We start from the raw sequence: 16,173 nt of genomic DNA on the forward strand, positions 1-16,173 counted from the left end.
CAGATGTGTTAAATTACATTTATTTTATATATTGGTTGGTTATCTAAATCTGGCCAATCAGATGGGGCCTTACCACCTCTTCAGTGATTGCTGTTCTAGTATTAGATGGATTGGCCTAAGGGCAAACCTAGAGCTGAAAAAAAAAACTTATAGCAGGAGTTAAGACGAGAGAAGAAAATGACAAGAGCCAATCACATTCAAAATAATCTGCTGAGGTTTTCATTTATTTATAGTGTTTTAATGATTAAATTTTTGAACCTTGACACCATAAATTAGATCTGAAAAGATGTATTTTCTGTTGTTTTTTTATATTATTAAATAAATAAATGGGCGACACGGTGGCACAGTGGGTATCACTGCTGCCTCACAGCAAGAATTACATCAATGAATGGCATTACTGTGTGGAGTTTGCATGTTCTCCCCATGTTGGCGTGGGGTTTCCTCTGGGTTAAACCAGTTTCCCCCACAGTCCAAAGACATGCGCTATAGGTGAATTGAATAAGCTACACTGTCCGTAGTGTATGAGTGTGTATGAATGCAATAGTGTATGGGTGTTTCCCGGCTGGAACAGCATCCGCTGAGTAATAACGTATACTGGATATGTTGGCGGTTCATTCCGCCGTGGCAACCCTTGATTAATAAAGCGACTAAGCCGAAAAGAAAATGAGATGAGAAACAAATAAAAAATTTAAAAGCAGATAATAAAAACTAGCATTTTTATGTCGTAAAATGTATAAAATAAAATGTCACAAGTATTTTATACTGGAGAAATTTATCATAATATCTTAAGAAATATTGCTATGGCAATAATTAACAACAATATTGCATGTCGCATATTTTTCCAGTATCATGCAGCCCTAATTTAAGGATCCTTTCTGCAATATAAATATTTTTTGACTGAAATAATCATTAATGGCAATAAAGAGCCTTGATTTTAAAGACTGTATAAAGAACAGTTTGTGGAATTGTAAGATTGCATAAATGTTAACGTTCCCAATTAAAACGATTAATTAAAAATTTATTAAAAAAGATTTTACATCCACAGACATGTTATTTAAAACTCTTGAATGAGCAGTATAATACATTTGTTTTTGTAGGTCCATACTCCCTACACTTCTCCCACTTCCATTTCCCTCTTGTTTCTAGTTCTGCTTCCTGTCTTGGATAAACAGAGATGCTGCCCCTGTTTGCAGCCCATCATGCAGAGGGGCAGCTTTTGTGAGATTGGGATTTAATTGGTATATTAGTATCCAGCCACATCCGAATTTATCAAATCTACGCCGACCATTAATTTTGCAGAAGAACATACAATTAAGAGCTCATTAGTGCTCTCACAAGGATGTGCCCTTTCATCTGCTGGAGGAACATTGAGAGTTGGCCCAAGTCCAGAGCAAAGGCCTCTCTGTACCGCTGCTCTGACAAACTCCAGTCCAGCCGTATGGAATTCTGCTATATAAACTGTTATTTATACCTTTTTTTCTGAATATTTTAAAACATACTATTCTAGGGAACAGTTCACACTGTAGTGGCGGATGCCAACAAATTGCATCTCTTTATCAGGTTGCATCTGATCTGTCAGAGTCAGGATACGGAATGTCTTAGAAGTGGCAAACTGTAATATGGCGATTGTCTGCATTGGTTTAGCAGCTTGTGCAGGGTGACTTGGAATTTACATGTACTGAAATTGAAAAGTTATACTCTAAATCAGTGTTTCTCAACCACGTTCCTGGAGGACCACTAGCTCTGCACATGGTTTTTTAACCAAACACACCTGATTCAGATCATCAGCTCATAAGCTGAGACTGAAAGACTTGTAATGGGTGTGACAGACAAAGGAGACATCTAAAACATGCAGTGTTGGTGGTCCTCCAGGAACATGGTTGAGAAACACAGCTCAAAATCAGGGGTGCCCAAACTCAGTCCTGAAGGGTTGGTGTCCTGCAACTTTTAGCTCCAACTTGCCTCAACACACCTGCACGCATATTTCTAGAAAGTCTCGTAAGAGCTTGATAGGCTCTCCCAGGTGTGTCTGACTGGGGATGAACCTAAACTTTGCAGGACACTGGCCCTCTAAGACCAAGTTTTGGCACCCCTGCTCTAATCAAAACAAATAAGTTTTTGTGCATACTTGGATTAATATTGTGTATTTTCCAAGGGTATACAATTGGCATGGATGGAGGGGACATGTCCCTATTAATATCCACCAATTACTGAAATGTCCCTACCAATAATTTGACTTCAAAATAATGTTCCGTCAACTCTTAACCTACATGTGCACCACGTCAAGTCTGCAACGAGTTAACCATAATACTGTTAACCGAGGCTGTGCGATTAATCACAATTCAGTTTCGATTTTGGCCTCCATGATTATGAAAAGTTAAATTGCAGCACACACCTCTCTAAATTTCTCTACATTCATTCCTCCTCAAAGTCTGAATGCAGTAAAATCATGTAAATAAATTTTTGCTGCTTGGGGCATGGTTGTTATTTGTATTATTAAGTGTTACTTTTATATTGTTAAATCATTCATTCATGTTTTTTAAAGCGCGAAACAGAATTTGTGCTGTTCAGTGCATGCACTATTGGGAGGTATGTCCCCACCAATGGCTAGAGTGAATCTACACCCTTGATATTTTCTAATTCTCTTTTTAAGAAGTCGCCACAGCAAAATGAACGGCCAATGATAATAGGGTAGCATGGCAGCCCAGCACCTAACAGTGTTGCCTCACAGCAAAAGTGTCACCGGTTCAAGTCCATAATAGGTCAGTCAATGGTTTTGTGTGGAGTTTTCATGTTCTCCCCATGCTTGCGTGGGTTTCTTCCGGGTTCTCCGGGTTCCTCCAACAAACCAAAATACATGTGCCATAGGTTAATCGACCAATCCAAATTGAACTATAGTCAAGCTCTTAACCAAAAGTTTAGGGCTCTCTCCTGAGACAGCATGCCAAACACACTTTATAACCAATCATCAGCTAAGTGTGAACTCTTGAAATAATCTTTCTGTGCATCTAAAATTACTTTTGTATATATATATATATATATATATATATATATATATATATATATATATATATATATATATATATATATATATATATATAATTTAATGTGGACATAAAAATGGGACGTTTAATTTCTGACCTATATAAATCTGTTTATGAATATGTCCTGTGCAAAAGGCTCTTTCTCAATTTGATCTGCTGCTCGGTCTAAATCTAGTTTGAAATTCACTGAAAATGGAAAATGCCATAGCTAGTGGTGCGACCTGCTGCCCTGCGCTACGCTGCATCACTCAGTTGCATAATTTTGGTTAAAGGGGATTTCCATTCGTCTCTGTTAATACTCGCTGTCAATCCTACTGTATTCAAACAACAAAAGGCTTATTCTTTCACTCATCGATTTAATAAAATGCAGGCTGATATTTGCCATGCATAAAACGTTTCATGATTGTAACATTTAAATGAACAATTTACAAGAGATGTCGCAGTTTCAGCTACATTTTCATTATCAGTCATTCAATCTATTTGCAACAAACACTGCAGGTTGCTGATTTTGCAGCACCTTTTTTAGTGTTGGAAAAAAAAACTAAAACAAAAGCAAGAAGAATTTCCCTTACACTGATATAAGTCGAACAAACAGAAATAAAAGCTTTATTCTTTCACTTGACAATTTGTTATTCTACTATTTACCAGGCACAGCCAAAGTGCTGTTTTAACAATAAAAAAAAAATTGCTGCATTTTCATGATCAACAATGAACAATTTATCACTGCATGTTGTAATTTTTGCATCACTTTTTTTACTGTGTCGGAAGGAAATAAACTAAAGATTAAAACTAAGACAAGAATAATGTGCTGTACATTAATATTGTTCAATCAAAAAAGCAAACTAACAAAGACTTTTTTTCCATTTTTTTCCCCTGCATTTTCAATATCAAGCATTTAATCTAGAGCTGTTTAGAATGTTGCAAAGAAAATAACACTGCAGGTTATCATTTTGCAGAACTTTTTTTTTTACAGGGTTGGAGAAAAATAGAAATGAGAAGAATTTTCTTAAGAGTAATACTACTCAAACACACAAAAGAGTGTCAATCGTCAATTTATTAAAACACATTCTACTATTTACCAGGCACAACCACAGTGTTAACTATAACAATTCAGCCGTTTGTTTGATTTTCAAAAATCTCAGTCTTGCAGTGTTTTCACTATCAATAATTCAATCTAGAGCTGTTTTGCAGTACTTTACAGTGTCGCAGAGGAAAAATAAATAAATCAAAAACAACAAGAATTTCTTTTACAATATTACACTGTAAAACAGTGAAAGACACTAAATGAAATAAGTTAGTTCAACTTACATTTTTTTAAGAGTCACTTTGACTTGCACAATTGTTCACCACAAAACTAGCAATATGAGTAAACAAAATCATATGGTTAGTTTAGATATTTTTAGGACTTAAACTTAACTCTATGCTAAAACTAATACCAAACCTTTTGAGTAGGTATATAGTTGTTTGCACTTCATTCAATTAACTGAACTTAAACTGATTTAATAACTGAACTTAAAATGTTTCAATTACTAATACTCTAAATGTTTGACGATATAAACACAAAAATATACATGTGTATATGACTCAATATATAATATATTTATATATAAATTTAAATGAGTTTACAGCACCTTAAACCATTTGTTATGGCACAATCTGTCTTCTCAAACGGTTTGAGTTAAGTTAACGGTTTAATTAACAAATGAAAAACTTTTTTTTTCTTTCAGTGTTAACTTTCTCTCTCTCTCTCTCTCTCTCTCTCTCTCTCTCTCTCACAAACAAAAAAAACAAAAACAAAACTCTTATTCTATGAGCACAAACAAGTGACTTTGAATAACTAGCACTTTTCTATGTATTGCCTCTTCTTGTAGAATCACTGAATACCTCCTGAATTGCTAAATGACTAAATGTAAAGGTAAATATCTTTCACTTGTCATTAAAATTAATTCTACTTCCAGGCTCAACCACAGTGTTAACTTCAACAATTCAGCCATTTCTGTTTGATTTCCAAAAATCTCACAGTCTTGCAGTATTTTTACTATCAACAATTGAATCTAGAGTTGTTTAGAAAGTCACATATGAACATATCACTGCAGGTTTCCACTTTTGCAGTACTTTTTTTTACAGTGTTGGAGAGAAAAAAAATAAAACAAAAGCAAGAAGAATTTCCCTTACACTACCACGCACAGCTTGAAGGCAGCAAACATTCGCTCTCCCCCCATCCCCGCTTATCTTTCCATCTCATTTTTCTCATATGCTTCTCTCTCAGCCTTTCTGGTTGACTTTTTTTAGAATGATCCTACATGTAATTGATTTAATAATGGCTCATAGTTAATGTGTGCATCAAAGATCTGCGCTAGGGCTCCTGTGATGAACCTAATGGCTTATGAAGTAGGCGACATGAAACGGAAAGCCAGAAAAAGAAAATACAAGTTCAACGGAAAGAAAGAAAGAGAGGAAACACACCGAGATATTGACTGACCAGGCGTAATGTATGATGTTAAGGGCCAGCTGGGGCCGACATGGCAGAAAGCCATCCCACCTCTGACTGTCATCTACTCTGACATTCTGGCTAAGCTGGATCTCATTAGGATGAGGGTGACTTTGATCCTGTCAGCAGCGATGCGACTCCCACTATATATGTTGCCTTCAAAATAAACTGCTGCATCATTGTAACTTTCGTGCCTTGTTATCTGTATTTGTAGTGCTTTTTGCTCTAACGTGACTGACATCCCCTTTGAACCTGAGTATTAACCTTTCAGTTGCAAATGGAAACGGGAGGTTTTAGATCAGCGCCTCTCGCCTCTGTCGCTCACTCATGGTTTTTTTTCAGTGTGGTGGTTATTGATTTAAACTCGGTGACAGCGTGGAGCTATTGAGAGAGAAGGGAGGCTGTCGAAATTTTGTTGTACTCAGTGTAAAAGTTGTCAATTTTGGGGTAAACGTGAAAATGAATACAGTAAATTTACATGATTACAATTTAAAAATAGTTTTAAACTTTGTGGACATTAACTAATTGTTTTCATTAATTTTAATTCATTTTAGAGCATACATTTGATCAAAAGTGACAGTATACATTGAGTGACAGTTGATATTCATCAAAGGATCTAGAAGTTCCCAAAATTAAAGGCAGCTGATAATTTTAAACGTAAACATGTATGTATGTATGTATGTATGTATATATATATATATATATATATATATATATATATATACATACATATATATATATATATATATATATATATATATATATATATATATATATATATACTGTACATGCGACAGAGACCACATAATAAGTCCTTAGAGGGAGCGTAAAAACTTCAAACTAAAACTAAAAACTAAATTTGTTCACCTGTAGTTTCAAACTACAGGTGAACAAATCATATAAATCAGGTACAGTAAGTGACATTAAAAGTTAATCTCTATCTTTTTTAATTTGTATTGCTGTATTAATACCACAGAAACTTATAGTATAATAATATCCTGATTGCAACAGAGAAATACTGGGAAATTTCAGTAGACTGATGGCATTTTATGCTGTTTGGACTTATAATCTTAAAATGTGAGCAAAAATTACATGTCATCACATTAGACATTACGCTAAAGAATCATTCAAATACTACCTTTAAAGTGACATTTGTGAACGGACAAGATTCTGCTGTTCTGACGTCAGCCATATAGCACTGCTACTCATGTGATATATACAGTTGCAGTCAGTATTATTAGCCCCCCGAATTATTTGCCCCCATTTAATTTTTTTCCCCAATTTCTGCTTAACAGAGAAAAGATTTTTTTCAACACATTTCTAATCATTATAGTTTTAATAACTTATTTCTAATAACTGATTTATTTTATCTTTGCCATGATGACGGTAAATAACATTTGACTAGATATTTTTCGAAACACTTCTATTCAGCTTAAAGTGACATTAAAAGGCTTAACTAGGTTAATTAGGTTAACTAGGCAGGTTAGGGTATTTGGGATAGTTATTGTATAACAACGGTTTGTTCTGTAGACTATCAAAAAATTTGCTTAAAAGAGATAATATTTTTGTCTCTAAAATCTTTTTTGAAAAATTTAAAACTGCTTTTAATCTAGCCGAAATAAAACAAATAAGACTTTCTTCAGAATAAAAAATATTATCAGACATACTGTGAAAATTCCCTTGCTGTTAAACATTGTTTAGGAAATCTTTAAAAAAGAAAAAAAGTTCAAACGGGGCTAATAATTCTGATTTCAACTTTATATATAAGCTGAACAATATATCGTTTTAGTTTGATATCGCAATTTGTCAGCATTAATCAGCATTACACACACCGCAGGATTATTTTATTTATTAAAGATGAAAAGCAAAAAATATTATTGTTATATTACTGTATAAAATTATTTATACAATGACGACCAGGTTATTTTATACTTGATTGTTCAATTTCTGTGATTGAAAACTGTTAGACTCCATAGCGTGCATTTTATTTTTCACTTTGTCATATTTATTTATGCTTGTAATTTATTATGTTTTATGCAGATGTGCTGCACAGAAAAAGACTTGATCACCACAGACAATCTAAATTATTGTATTTTTTTCCAAAAAAGCTTTCCAATTTTATACATATCACAATATATATCATAGGAAAACAAAATATTTTTTTTATTATCGTGCAACCCTAATATATAGGTCTGCACGATATTGGAAAAGTCTAACATTGCAATATATATATATATATATATATATATATATATATATATATATATATATATATATATATATATATATATATATATATATATATATATATATTTTTTTTTTTTTTTTTTTTTTTTTTAATTCTGCGATTTACAAATTGTGATATGAATGCAATTTCACCAGATTAACTATTTGTAAAGAATTGATAATTTTAGCTTAATTAGGGTGGTCCTGCGTGAGAGTGAGTGCATACAATGTAACAATCTACAAGGGTCAATAATATCAATAAAGAAAAAGATACGAATGAAAGAAACATTTTTTTTTCAGAGGAGTCAAACTGTATTCAAATATAAAATAGAATGTAAAATAATACAGCATAAGCTTTGTTTTATAAACAGTCCAATCAAATAAATCCTTAATTTGTCAAAGTTAAAAATGGTACAATTTCTTAGGCCTGAATGCTTTTAAAACTCTCACACAGTCACAGGCTTAAAAAAAAACACTTTCAAAATCTCTTTGTATGTAAAATATTACCAATTGTTAATCAAAGCAACTGAAAATATTTCTGCAATATTATGAGAAGAAAAAAATTATATTTTTATTTGGAATCAGAAGAAAACTTTTCCAGACCTTTTACTGGATAAAACAAGTATTGAAATACTACATAAATCTAGGCATAACCTGACATGTTTACTGTCCCAAAATATTTCAAATGTTTCTCAAAGTAAAATAGATTGTGTTCAAAGGGGAAAAAGTTTTTGTTTTTTACCCAGACATTTAAAAAGAATATGTTCTGGAGCAGTGATCACAATACCGTGAAACCATGATATTTTTATCCAAGGTTATCATACCGTCAGAATCTTATACCAGCCCATGCCTACTTAAATCTATACCAGATAAAACATTATATTGAACCATTCATTTAAATCCATAAGAAACATCATAATCATATTCTTATTTGTTTGCACAATCTTAATTTTTAGAATTCAATGGTTAAAAATTTTTATATTAAGATATTACCTTTAATTCAAATGCAGCAAAAAGGTTTTAGTTCATCATATGAACTAAAAAACTCTACACGTCCATTAACAATTAAATAGCACTAAGACAGTATGCTATGTAAATCTTAAAGTTAAATAATTCACTGCAGCCTAGTAGCCAGTCATAAGGGACTACTCTATAATAGATGGCGCTACAGTGGTGAGCTCAGCTTGAATCTGCACTCTTAAGTAAACAGACTTTCAAAAAAAAAAAATGACCTGTTTAAATGACATGCAGAAGTCAAACTTATGACTACAGCTCTACAGTACATCCAAAAAATATGCAAGTCAGGCTGCTAAAAAAAACTGCAGACATGTTTACATTCTCTCATTAGGCAACTTAGCGTTACATATTTCCAGATATCATTAGCATGGTAAGGCGACGCTATTTTGAATGAGCGCTTGGCTGACTGTTTCGGAGGACATCTGGGATGGGGTGAAAATCATTAGCTATACTGCTAGAGCTTGGCTAGCTGTAATTGCCTTGTCTCAGAATAGCATCAAATGAACACATTCTGAAAAGGGGGTTCGATGTATCACTCAGTTAGCTCAGCAAACATCTGACTCTTATAAAAGTTTTGCCTGTCAGATGGGATATGCTTTATAGAGCAGTTTAGGGCTTCCTGCACTTTGCAAGCTCGTTAAAGAAATTATGCAAGCAGATAATTTAATGTCTGGTAAGCAAACGTTTATGACTTCATTAACTGGCGAGTATTTCCTAAGGCTGCTGCAGTTGATTGAGTGTTCATATGGAATAGACTGGACAAGGTCACAATCTCACAACTTCACTCTGAAGTGTGCTACACAGCCAACTTTATCTGCTTTTTTTATTGACCTTTAAAGAATTGTCTTAAAACTAATAACTTGTTGACTCAAATCATTGATTCAACATTCAACTTTCTTTGTCAATCTCTCACATTGTTTATTTTGTTAAAAATAACTTGTTTATCCTTGTTTCTTAAAGAAAGGGACTTGACCCAGCATTAATTATGTATGGCATTAGTGCATAATGACTGGACTCAATAACAAGATATATTTAATTGCACAAGACCTCTCAAGGCCTTCTGATAACAACACAATAACTTATGTTTATGTTCAAAGTCACAGAAAGAGGCTGATAAGAAGGAAACTTTGCTTCCCTGTTAGCGAGGCTTAGTAGGAACACATGCCCTGGAACGCTGGGTTGAGATCACATGCTGGTCAGCTTCGATTTTTGGTGTAGAATTTTTGTGTAGTGCACCACAAAAGTGGTAAGTCCTCCCCATTTGGGAGGCAGGGATGTTTCAAATGCAAGCTATTTGTCTGTCTGTTAATTATATTGACTGCAGGCTACCGGACAAATCCAATTGATTAGCCTAATTTTAGCAGATTGTCTCAGAGTTTGCTAAATTCTCACACGATTTACTTTTGGTTCTTTTTTGAGGGTAGGATTACTTGGCAGTTTTACAAAAAAAAAAGTAGCACTGTTCTTTTTTTAAAAACACTATCTTCAATCTTTTGTTGCAGCAAACTGATAAAAATGGCCTTCTTTTGTCTTACCTTTCCATGTTTTCTGTAAGGCAGACTGCGCCTGGATAGCCGTCCCCTCTAGCAGTGAGGGGCCCCTGTGACAGGCCTGGGCGAGTTTTCCACGTCTCCATTAATCCAGTAACTGGAGAAATTAGATTCAACAAGGGGTTTGTCTGGTCCCTCAAATTGTGGCGTGAAAACGACATTGTTCCTTGCGCTCCAATCTGGTAATGAAATGAATGTCCACCTGAATTAACGCCAACAATAGCCGAAGTGGGCACATTATTATTCTCTTGGTAATAGCTGCCATCATTGGTTTCCTGTTTAATCCCCTTGGGCAGGCCATTGTTAGGAAACACACCAGGTTCATAGTTGCCATTCAGAGACGAAACAGGAGGTCCCAAGATCCCAGAAAGACTATATTCGTCAATATTATCCCTCAAAGACAAGTATGTGGTCTCTGTCGAAGGAAAGCAGCCCAGAGAGTGCTGCGGTTCAGCAAACTGGAGGTTCGAGCAAGTCACCTCTCTGTTTGGCTCGGTCTTAATGTGAGTTACGAAAGGTGAATTTGACATGGCACTCTTGCTGCTGCCTAGGCACATACTCCTGAAATCAGTGCCAGGTTCATTTTTGATATATTTAGCCACTCCCATAGCATCCAAGCCGATGTTAAAGATCTCCCCATCCACATTCTCTACCTTCGGGAACTCGAATCCCTTGAAGTCGTGCTCTCGGCTCTCAGGGCTGTTGACATCATTTTGCACTAGGCCCAATCCACTGGGTGGGCTGGAGACTGAGAAACCCCTGGATGAGTTCCTGGGACTGGACATGGACATGCTGCCAGCAGTGGGCGGGCTGGAAATGGATGGTTTAATATTACAGGTATTGCCTCCATTTGTTGTTGGGCTTGAGACAGATGACCTCATGTTGGTGTTACAGGAAAGCGGTGACCTCACGCTGCCTATACTATGAGGACTGGAAACCGGAGACTTCATTACACTGAGGGGACTAGGCAGTGGAGGTGACCCCACAATGCTGGACTTTACTGGGCTGCAAATGTTGGGGCTGGTGTGTTGACAATGGGTCAAGCTGCTGGTTGCAGAATCTAGCGTCGGACAATCAGAGTCAAAGTAAGTGGGGCTGGTGGTGGATGATACCATGTTGTGTCCGGTAGGACTAGACATGGGACAGGACCCATCAGTGCTGGATGAAAGGGCAGTGACCAGAGCAGAGGGCACTGAGTCAGAGACCACAGCACACTCCTGAGATCCACCATTGGGTAGTTGGGCCCCAGGTGGGAATGAAGCAGGGGGAGCTTTCATCTTTGGGCTCCCACTTGTTTTGGCCTGGCTGTCTTCATTTGTTCTCCCACAAAGAGGGTACAGTTTCCCTGGGCTACCCTGCCCTCCCGCAGCACCTTGTTGGGAAAAGCCAAAGTCTGCCTCTCTGGCAGCATTCATGTACAAGCCCATTGACTCCGCAACTGTTTTGGAAAGTTCCTTTGAGTCTGTTTCTGACTTGCGGTTGTTGAAGCAGTTGTTGAAGGTGGGGAAAGGTAATGGTTGATTCTGGTTAACTCTAATCATTGTTGCCTCTGTATTCTTAAAGTTGTTGTCCTTGCAGATAGATTGCACATTAGGGGTATTGCTCGAGTTAACAATATCCATGAGCACATCACTGTTTGTCAAACTCTCTTCTGCAGAGCAGATATAGTCCGCGGTGTTTGGCATCTGTGCCCATTTGTTTTCTGCTTTCGCCCCTTCGCAGCAACTTTGGTATCTTTTAGTCTCCATACCTGGGTCATTTGATAAACCTAATGGACCAATAAATGAGAGACATTTAGACCCTACTGTCAAATGGCAATGTTTTGATTAGTACAAAGAAACCTCATTAGTTTTATCGTCAGTCCAAATCACACACAAAATGATTACTGGTTTGTCTCTTTTTGGAAAATGCACCACAGCTGTATTATATAATTATAATATTATTATAAAGAAATACATAAGATTTGCTGGGCTTTAAAAAAAACTACATACACATGGGAGCATTGTATTATATATAATTTTACCACATAAACATGATTTTGCTTTTCATTACCAATTCCTATAATCAGATGTAAAGTTGCTTAAATTATTAAACCAAACTTTTATATATTAAAACATTTTTCACTTTGGTTTCACCGTACCATAAATGAGTAAATCCATCAATTTACTTTTGCTTTGAGCAGTGCTAAATTCTGACACTGTATCCACCAGCATTAGATGCAAAGCTTCACAGAATCTACTCAGCCCTCTCATTGCATATTAATTATGACCTAGCAGGTAACTTTTTCAGAGCAACCCCCTGTGCTTCATTTTACACCCCTTTTAACTGTCCGCCTGCAATATTAAAGAGTTCTTTACTAAAAGACAAAAATGTGGAGGGGATGATTATGTCATACAGATGAAACGAGTATCCACAAATGATCCATGAATGCATACTGTACCTATACATACACAGACATGCAGTGCTATATTTATACTTCCTCTATATTTGAACTTGAGACCTTTAACCACTTGTTCACAATGTTCACATCAGTGTACTGACAGGCACCATCATTACTGGTGTTAATCTTTTGCATTTATAGTTCAGGCTAATATAGAGTGTGTTTATTTGTATATTTATTTGTTTCTGGATTGTATTAATATTTGTATTATTATTTAAGCATTTTGCACTGGATGCAATGAAGAATCATTTAGGGTTATTTATGCTCAGTAAAATTTTCTTTAAAGAACCATTTGTTTCCATGTGTTTAAACATTTAAAATATATACAGTTGAATCAGAATTATTAAACCCCCTGAATTATTTACTAACTCATTTCTATTAACTAATTTATTTTATCTTTGCCATGATGACAGGAAATAATATTTGACAAGATATATTTCAAGACACTTCTATACAGGCATGTTATTGTATAATGATGGTTTGTTCGGTAGACTATCGAAAAAATATATAGCTTAAAGGGGCTAATGATTTTGACCTTAAAATGTTTTTCTTTTGTTTTTTTCTTTTTTTAATAAAACTGCTTTTATTTTAGCCAAAATAAAACAAATAAGACTTTCTCCAGAAGAAAAAATATTTTCAGACAAAGTGTGAAAAAATCCTTGCTCTGTTAAACATCATTTGGCAAATATTTAAAAAAGGTAAAAAAAAAGAAATTCAAAAGGCATTTAATAATTCTGATTTCAACTGTATCAAAACCCCTTCCAACATTAAGAAATGAAAAAAGTTATATTAATGTTAAAGAACCTTTATTTTTAAGAATGTTCTAGAATATTACAAAGATTGTTTTCATTATCTTCGAATATATGGTATGCTTTCCTAAGAAAGTAAAACATTCTGTCCTTCAAACGGCAACGATAGCTGCAATACAAGTACTTATTTCAGTCATTGTTTGTTGTGGCAAATGTGTTTACCATACGAAAAATTCCCCTATGCAATTCATTTAGGGGTTGGGCAAGTAATAATAATAAAAACACAATAGCTGACAGTGATATTTTGAATGCATTATTGTAAAAAAGATGATAATAAGGTATAAGTAACTATAAGTAATAAGCTACAAATAAGTATACCTGGAATCTGTCAAAATTCAATGCATGCATTATATTTTTTGTAATAAATAATATGTAATAAATTGCAATAAATTGTTTTGGAACACACACACACACACACACACACACACACACACACACACACACACACACACACACACACATACACACACACACACACACACACACACACATAAATGGTTTTCACAAAATCAAAGTTACTGGTAAAAATCGTAAAAGGAAAAAAAAAGTTAATTTCCCATCCTGTTGACAGCACCAATAGGAAAAAGCAAAGCCGACCACACAAGGGCATTTGGGGTGGACTGGCTCTGTGAATTGAAACTGTCATTCACGTACAGTAAAGAAGTCTTGCACCGTTAATATTGTCAATAACTACTGTACATACAGTTTACTCACGAAGCTCCGCTCTTTTACAAGCAAACTCAATCGCTAATGACAGTGCTGCTTTAAACATTTGACGTAGTTCGTTGTTTTTGTTTTGAGTTTTTTCCCCTATCGTCTTTCTTCCCACGATACCGTACTTCAGCGTACAACCATTGGACAGAAGCAGACACTCTGTCGCCAAGAGTTATCACGCCACTCACGGATTGGTCCCGTCGCTCTGTCAGTCTCTTATTTATAAGCTTTGTTCCTACAAAATTGCTGCGACATTCTTTTAGAGCATCCGAATAACGAACTTTCCTCTATTCGCAACCAGTAAAAAAAACTTCATAAACTTCACGCCAGTCCGGATGCGTGATATTTCATGCTGCATTGCACAGCGACCTCCAGAATGATGAGTGTGACGCAGTTGTTTCTTTTGCAAAAGAACTCCTGACTAATATCGCTGTGATGCACTTTATACATCGCATGACGTCACGTGAACAAGTATGCTTTAATGAGGGTGCATGCATTTTGACAAGAATAAAAAGTAATCCCCCGCTGCTCGCAACATCACTGCTAAACACTGCGCCTGTGAATAAAGTTTCACTCAACAAGATTCCCTGACTTCTAGCACACGCACAGTAAATACGACGGGACGGTGTTCTGCGTAATAACACGAATTAATATCCCGCGAAGAACTTAACCTTCGATATATCCACCTCAAATCTGTCATTTAACGTTAAAGCGTCATATAGCAATAATGATGTGGCATCCACTTACATAAATCCTGTCAGCCGCCTAGATTTATCTAGCACCAATGTCAAACGCACTATAGCAATAGGATGCAAAGGATGGATACATTATTGTTACACTTGTTTCGTGTTGTTTCTCACTTTAAAGTGAATGTGCGTTGCACGGGGCTCCTGTCAAGTTAAATCATCGCTTGGCACAATTACGCACAAGTTTTAGACAAGTTTTAAACGCCTCTGCATTTACACTAGCAGTTCATACATATAGGTTTGCTCCTCAGTGAAAAAATATAAAAATAATACTGATAATATTAAGACATCTTACCGTAATTACGACATCCGATTTTGACAGTTACCTCTACTGCTCGCCACTAGTAATCCAATGCACAAAACGGAGAAAAATGACAGGTTAAGTAGTGTTAAGAAGTATTCCCAGTGTTGCGACTGCTTGCATGTAGTTTCAGTTGTGACAGCTGAACGCACCGCAAACTGGCGCGCGCATGACGCGAGCTCCTTAACGACAGCGCACTGTACGCGCACACAACAGTCGACAGCGACTTGAGCGAAACGTCCTGTCGACACTTTTCTGTTTACGTGCACATTGCTACTAGATTGTTGAAGGCGCCCAACTGAAGACTAATAAAAACAGCCGAGGACTCAGACAGACTTGCGTGGCGACGTCATTGTGTGCACATGGACCCTCCTACTGCAATGAGAGCTCGAGAGGGAGGGGGCGATGAATGCGCTCAGGTAGGCTATATACGGATTCTCGTCCAGAAGTAGGGCAAGGTAGTTTGATTACGCAGGCGCTAACCTGTGCATATAGGACAAGTCGATGTGCAAACATATAAGTGCGTGACCTTACTTGCTGAAATGGTATATAAAGCTTGATCGATTATGCATCGGTTGATCTAATCGAATCATGCACTGTTTAAACATGATTTTTCATGCTGCAAGTTTAGAGTCTTGCAGCTGTAAACGTTTTCTTTTGCACAAACTGAACTGTGGGAAAGTCATTTTGAATAGGCATTGTGTGGTTTTGCAGGGCTTCTACAGCCCACATGAAAAAAACACTGCAGTAATTTATACTTGTTTGTGAATCAGCATGTAATGTGTATTATACCCTGAATTATAGTATTTACAACACTTCATAAATGCTGCATTAT

The 16,173-nt window shown here is 35.9% G+C and overlaps 1 protein-coding gene across 1 annotated transcript in view; it reads right to left on the reverse strand.

The window, feature by feature from the left end:
• The window catches only part of nr3c2 (nuclear receptor subfamily 3, group C, member 2), a 157,288-nt gene extending 141,643 nt beyond the window's left edge, over positions 1–15,645 (reverse strand). The window contains 2 exon segments of the mRNA NM_001100403.1: positions 10,314–12,096; positions 15,333–15,645. Coding sequence (NP_001093873.1) covers positions 10,314–12,076 — 1,763 coding nt within the window. The 5' untranslated portion in view covers positions 12,077–12,096; positions 15,333–15,645.
• Between the last annotated feature and the right edge of the window lie 528 nt (positions 15,646–16,173).

Source organism: Danio rerio, chromosome 1, assembly GCF_049306965.1.
Source record: "Danio rerio strain Tuebingen ecotype United States chromosome 1, GRCz12tu, whole genome shotgun sequence".
Classification (NCBI taxonomy): Eukaryota; Metazoa; Chordata; class Actinopteri; order Cypriniformes; family Danionidae; genus Danio; species Danio rerio.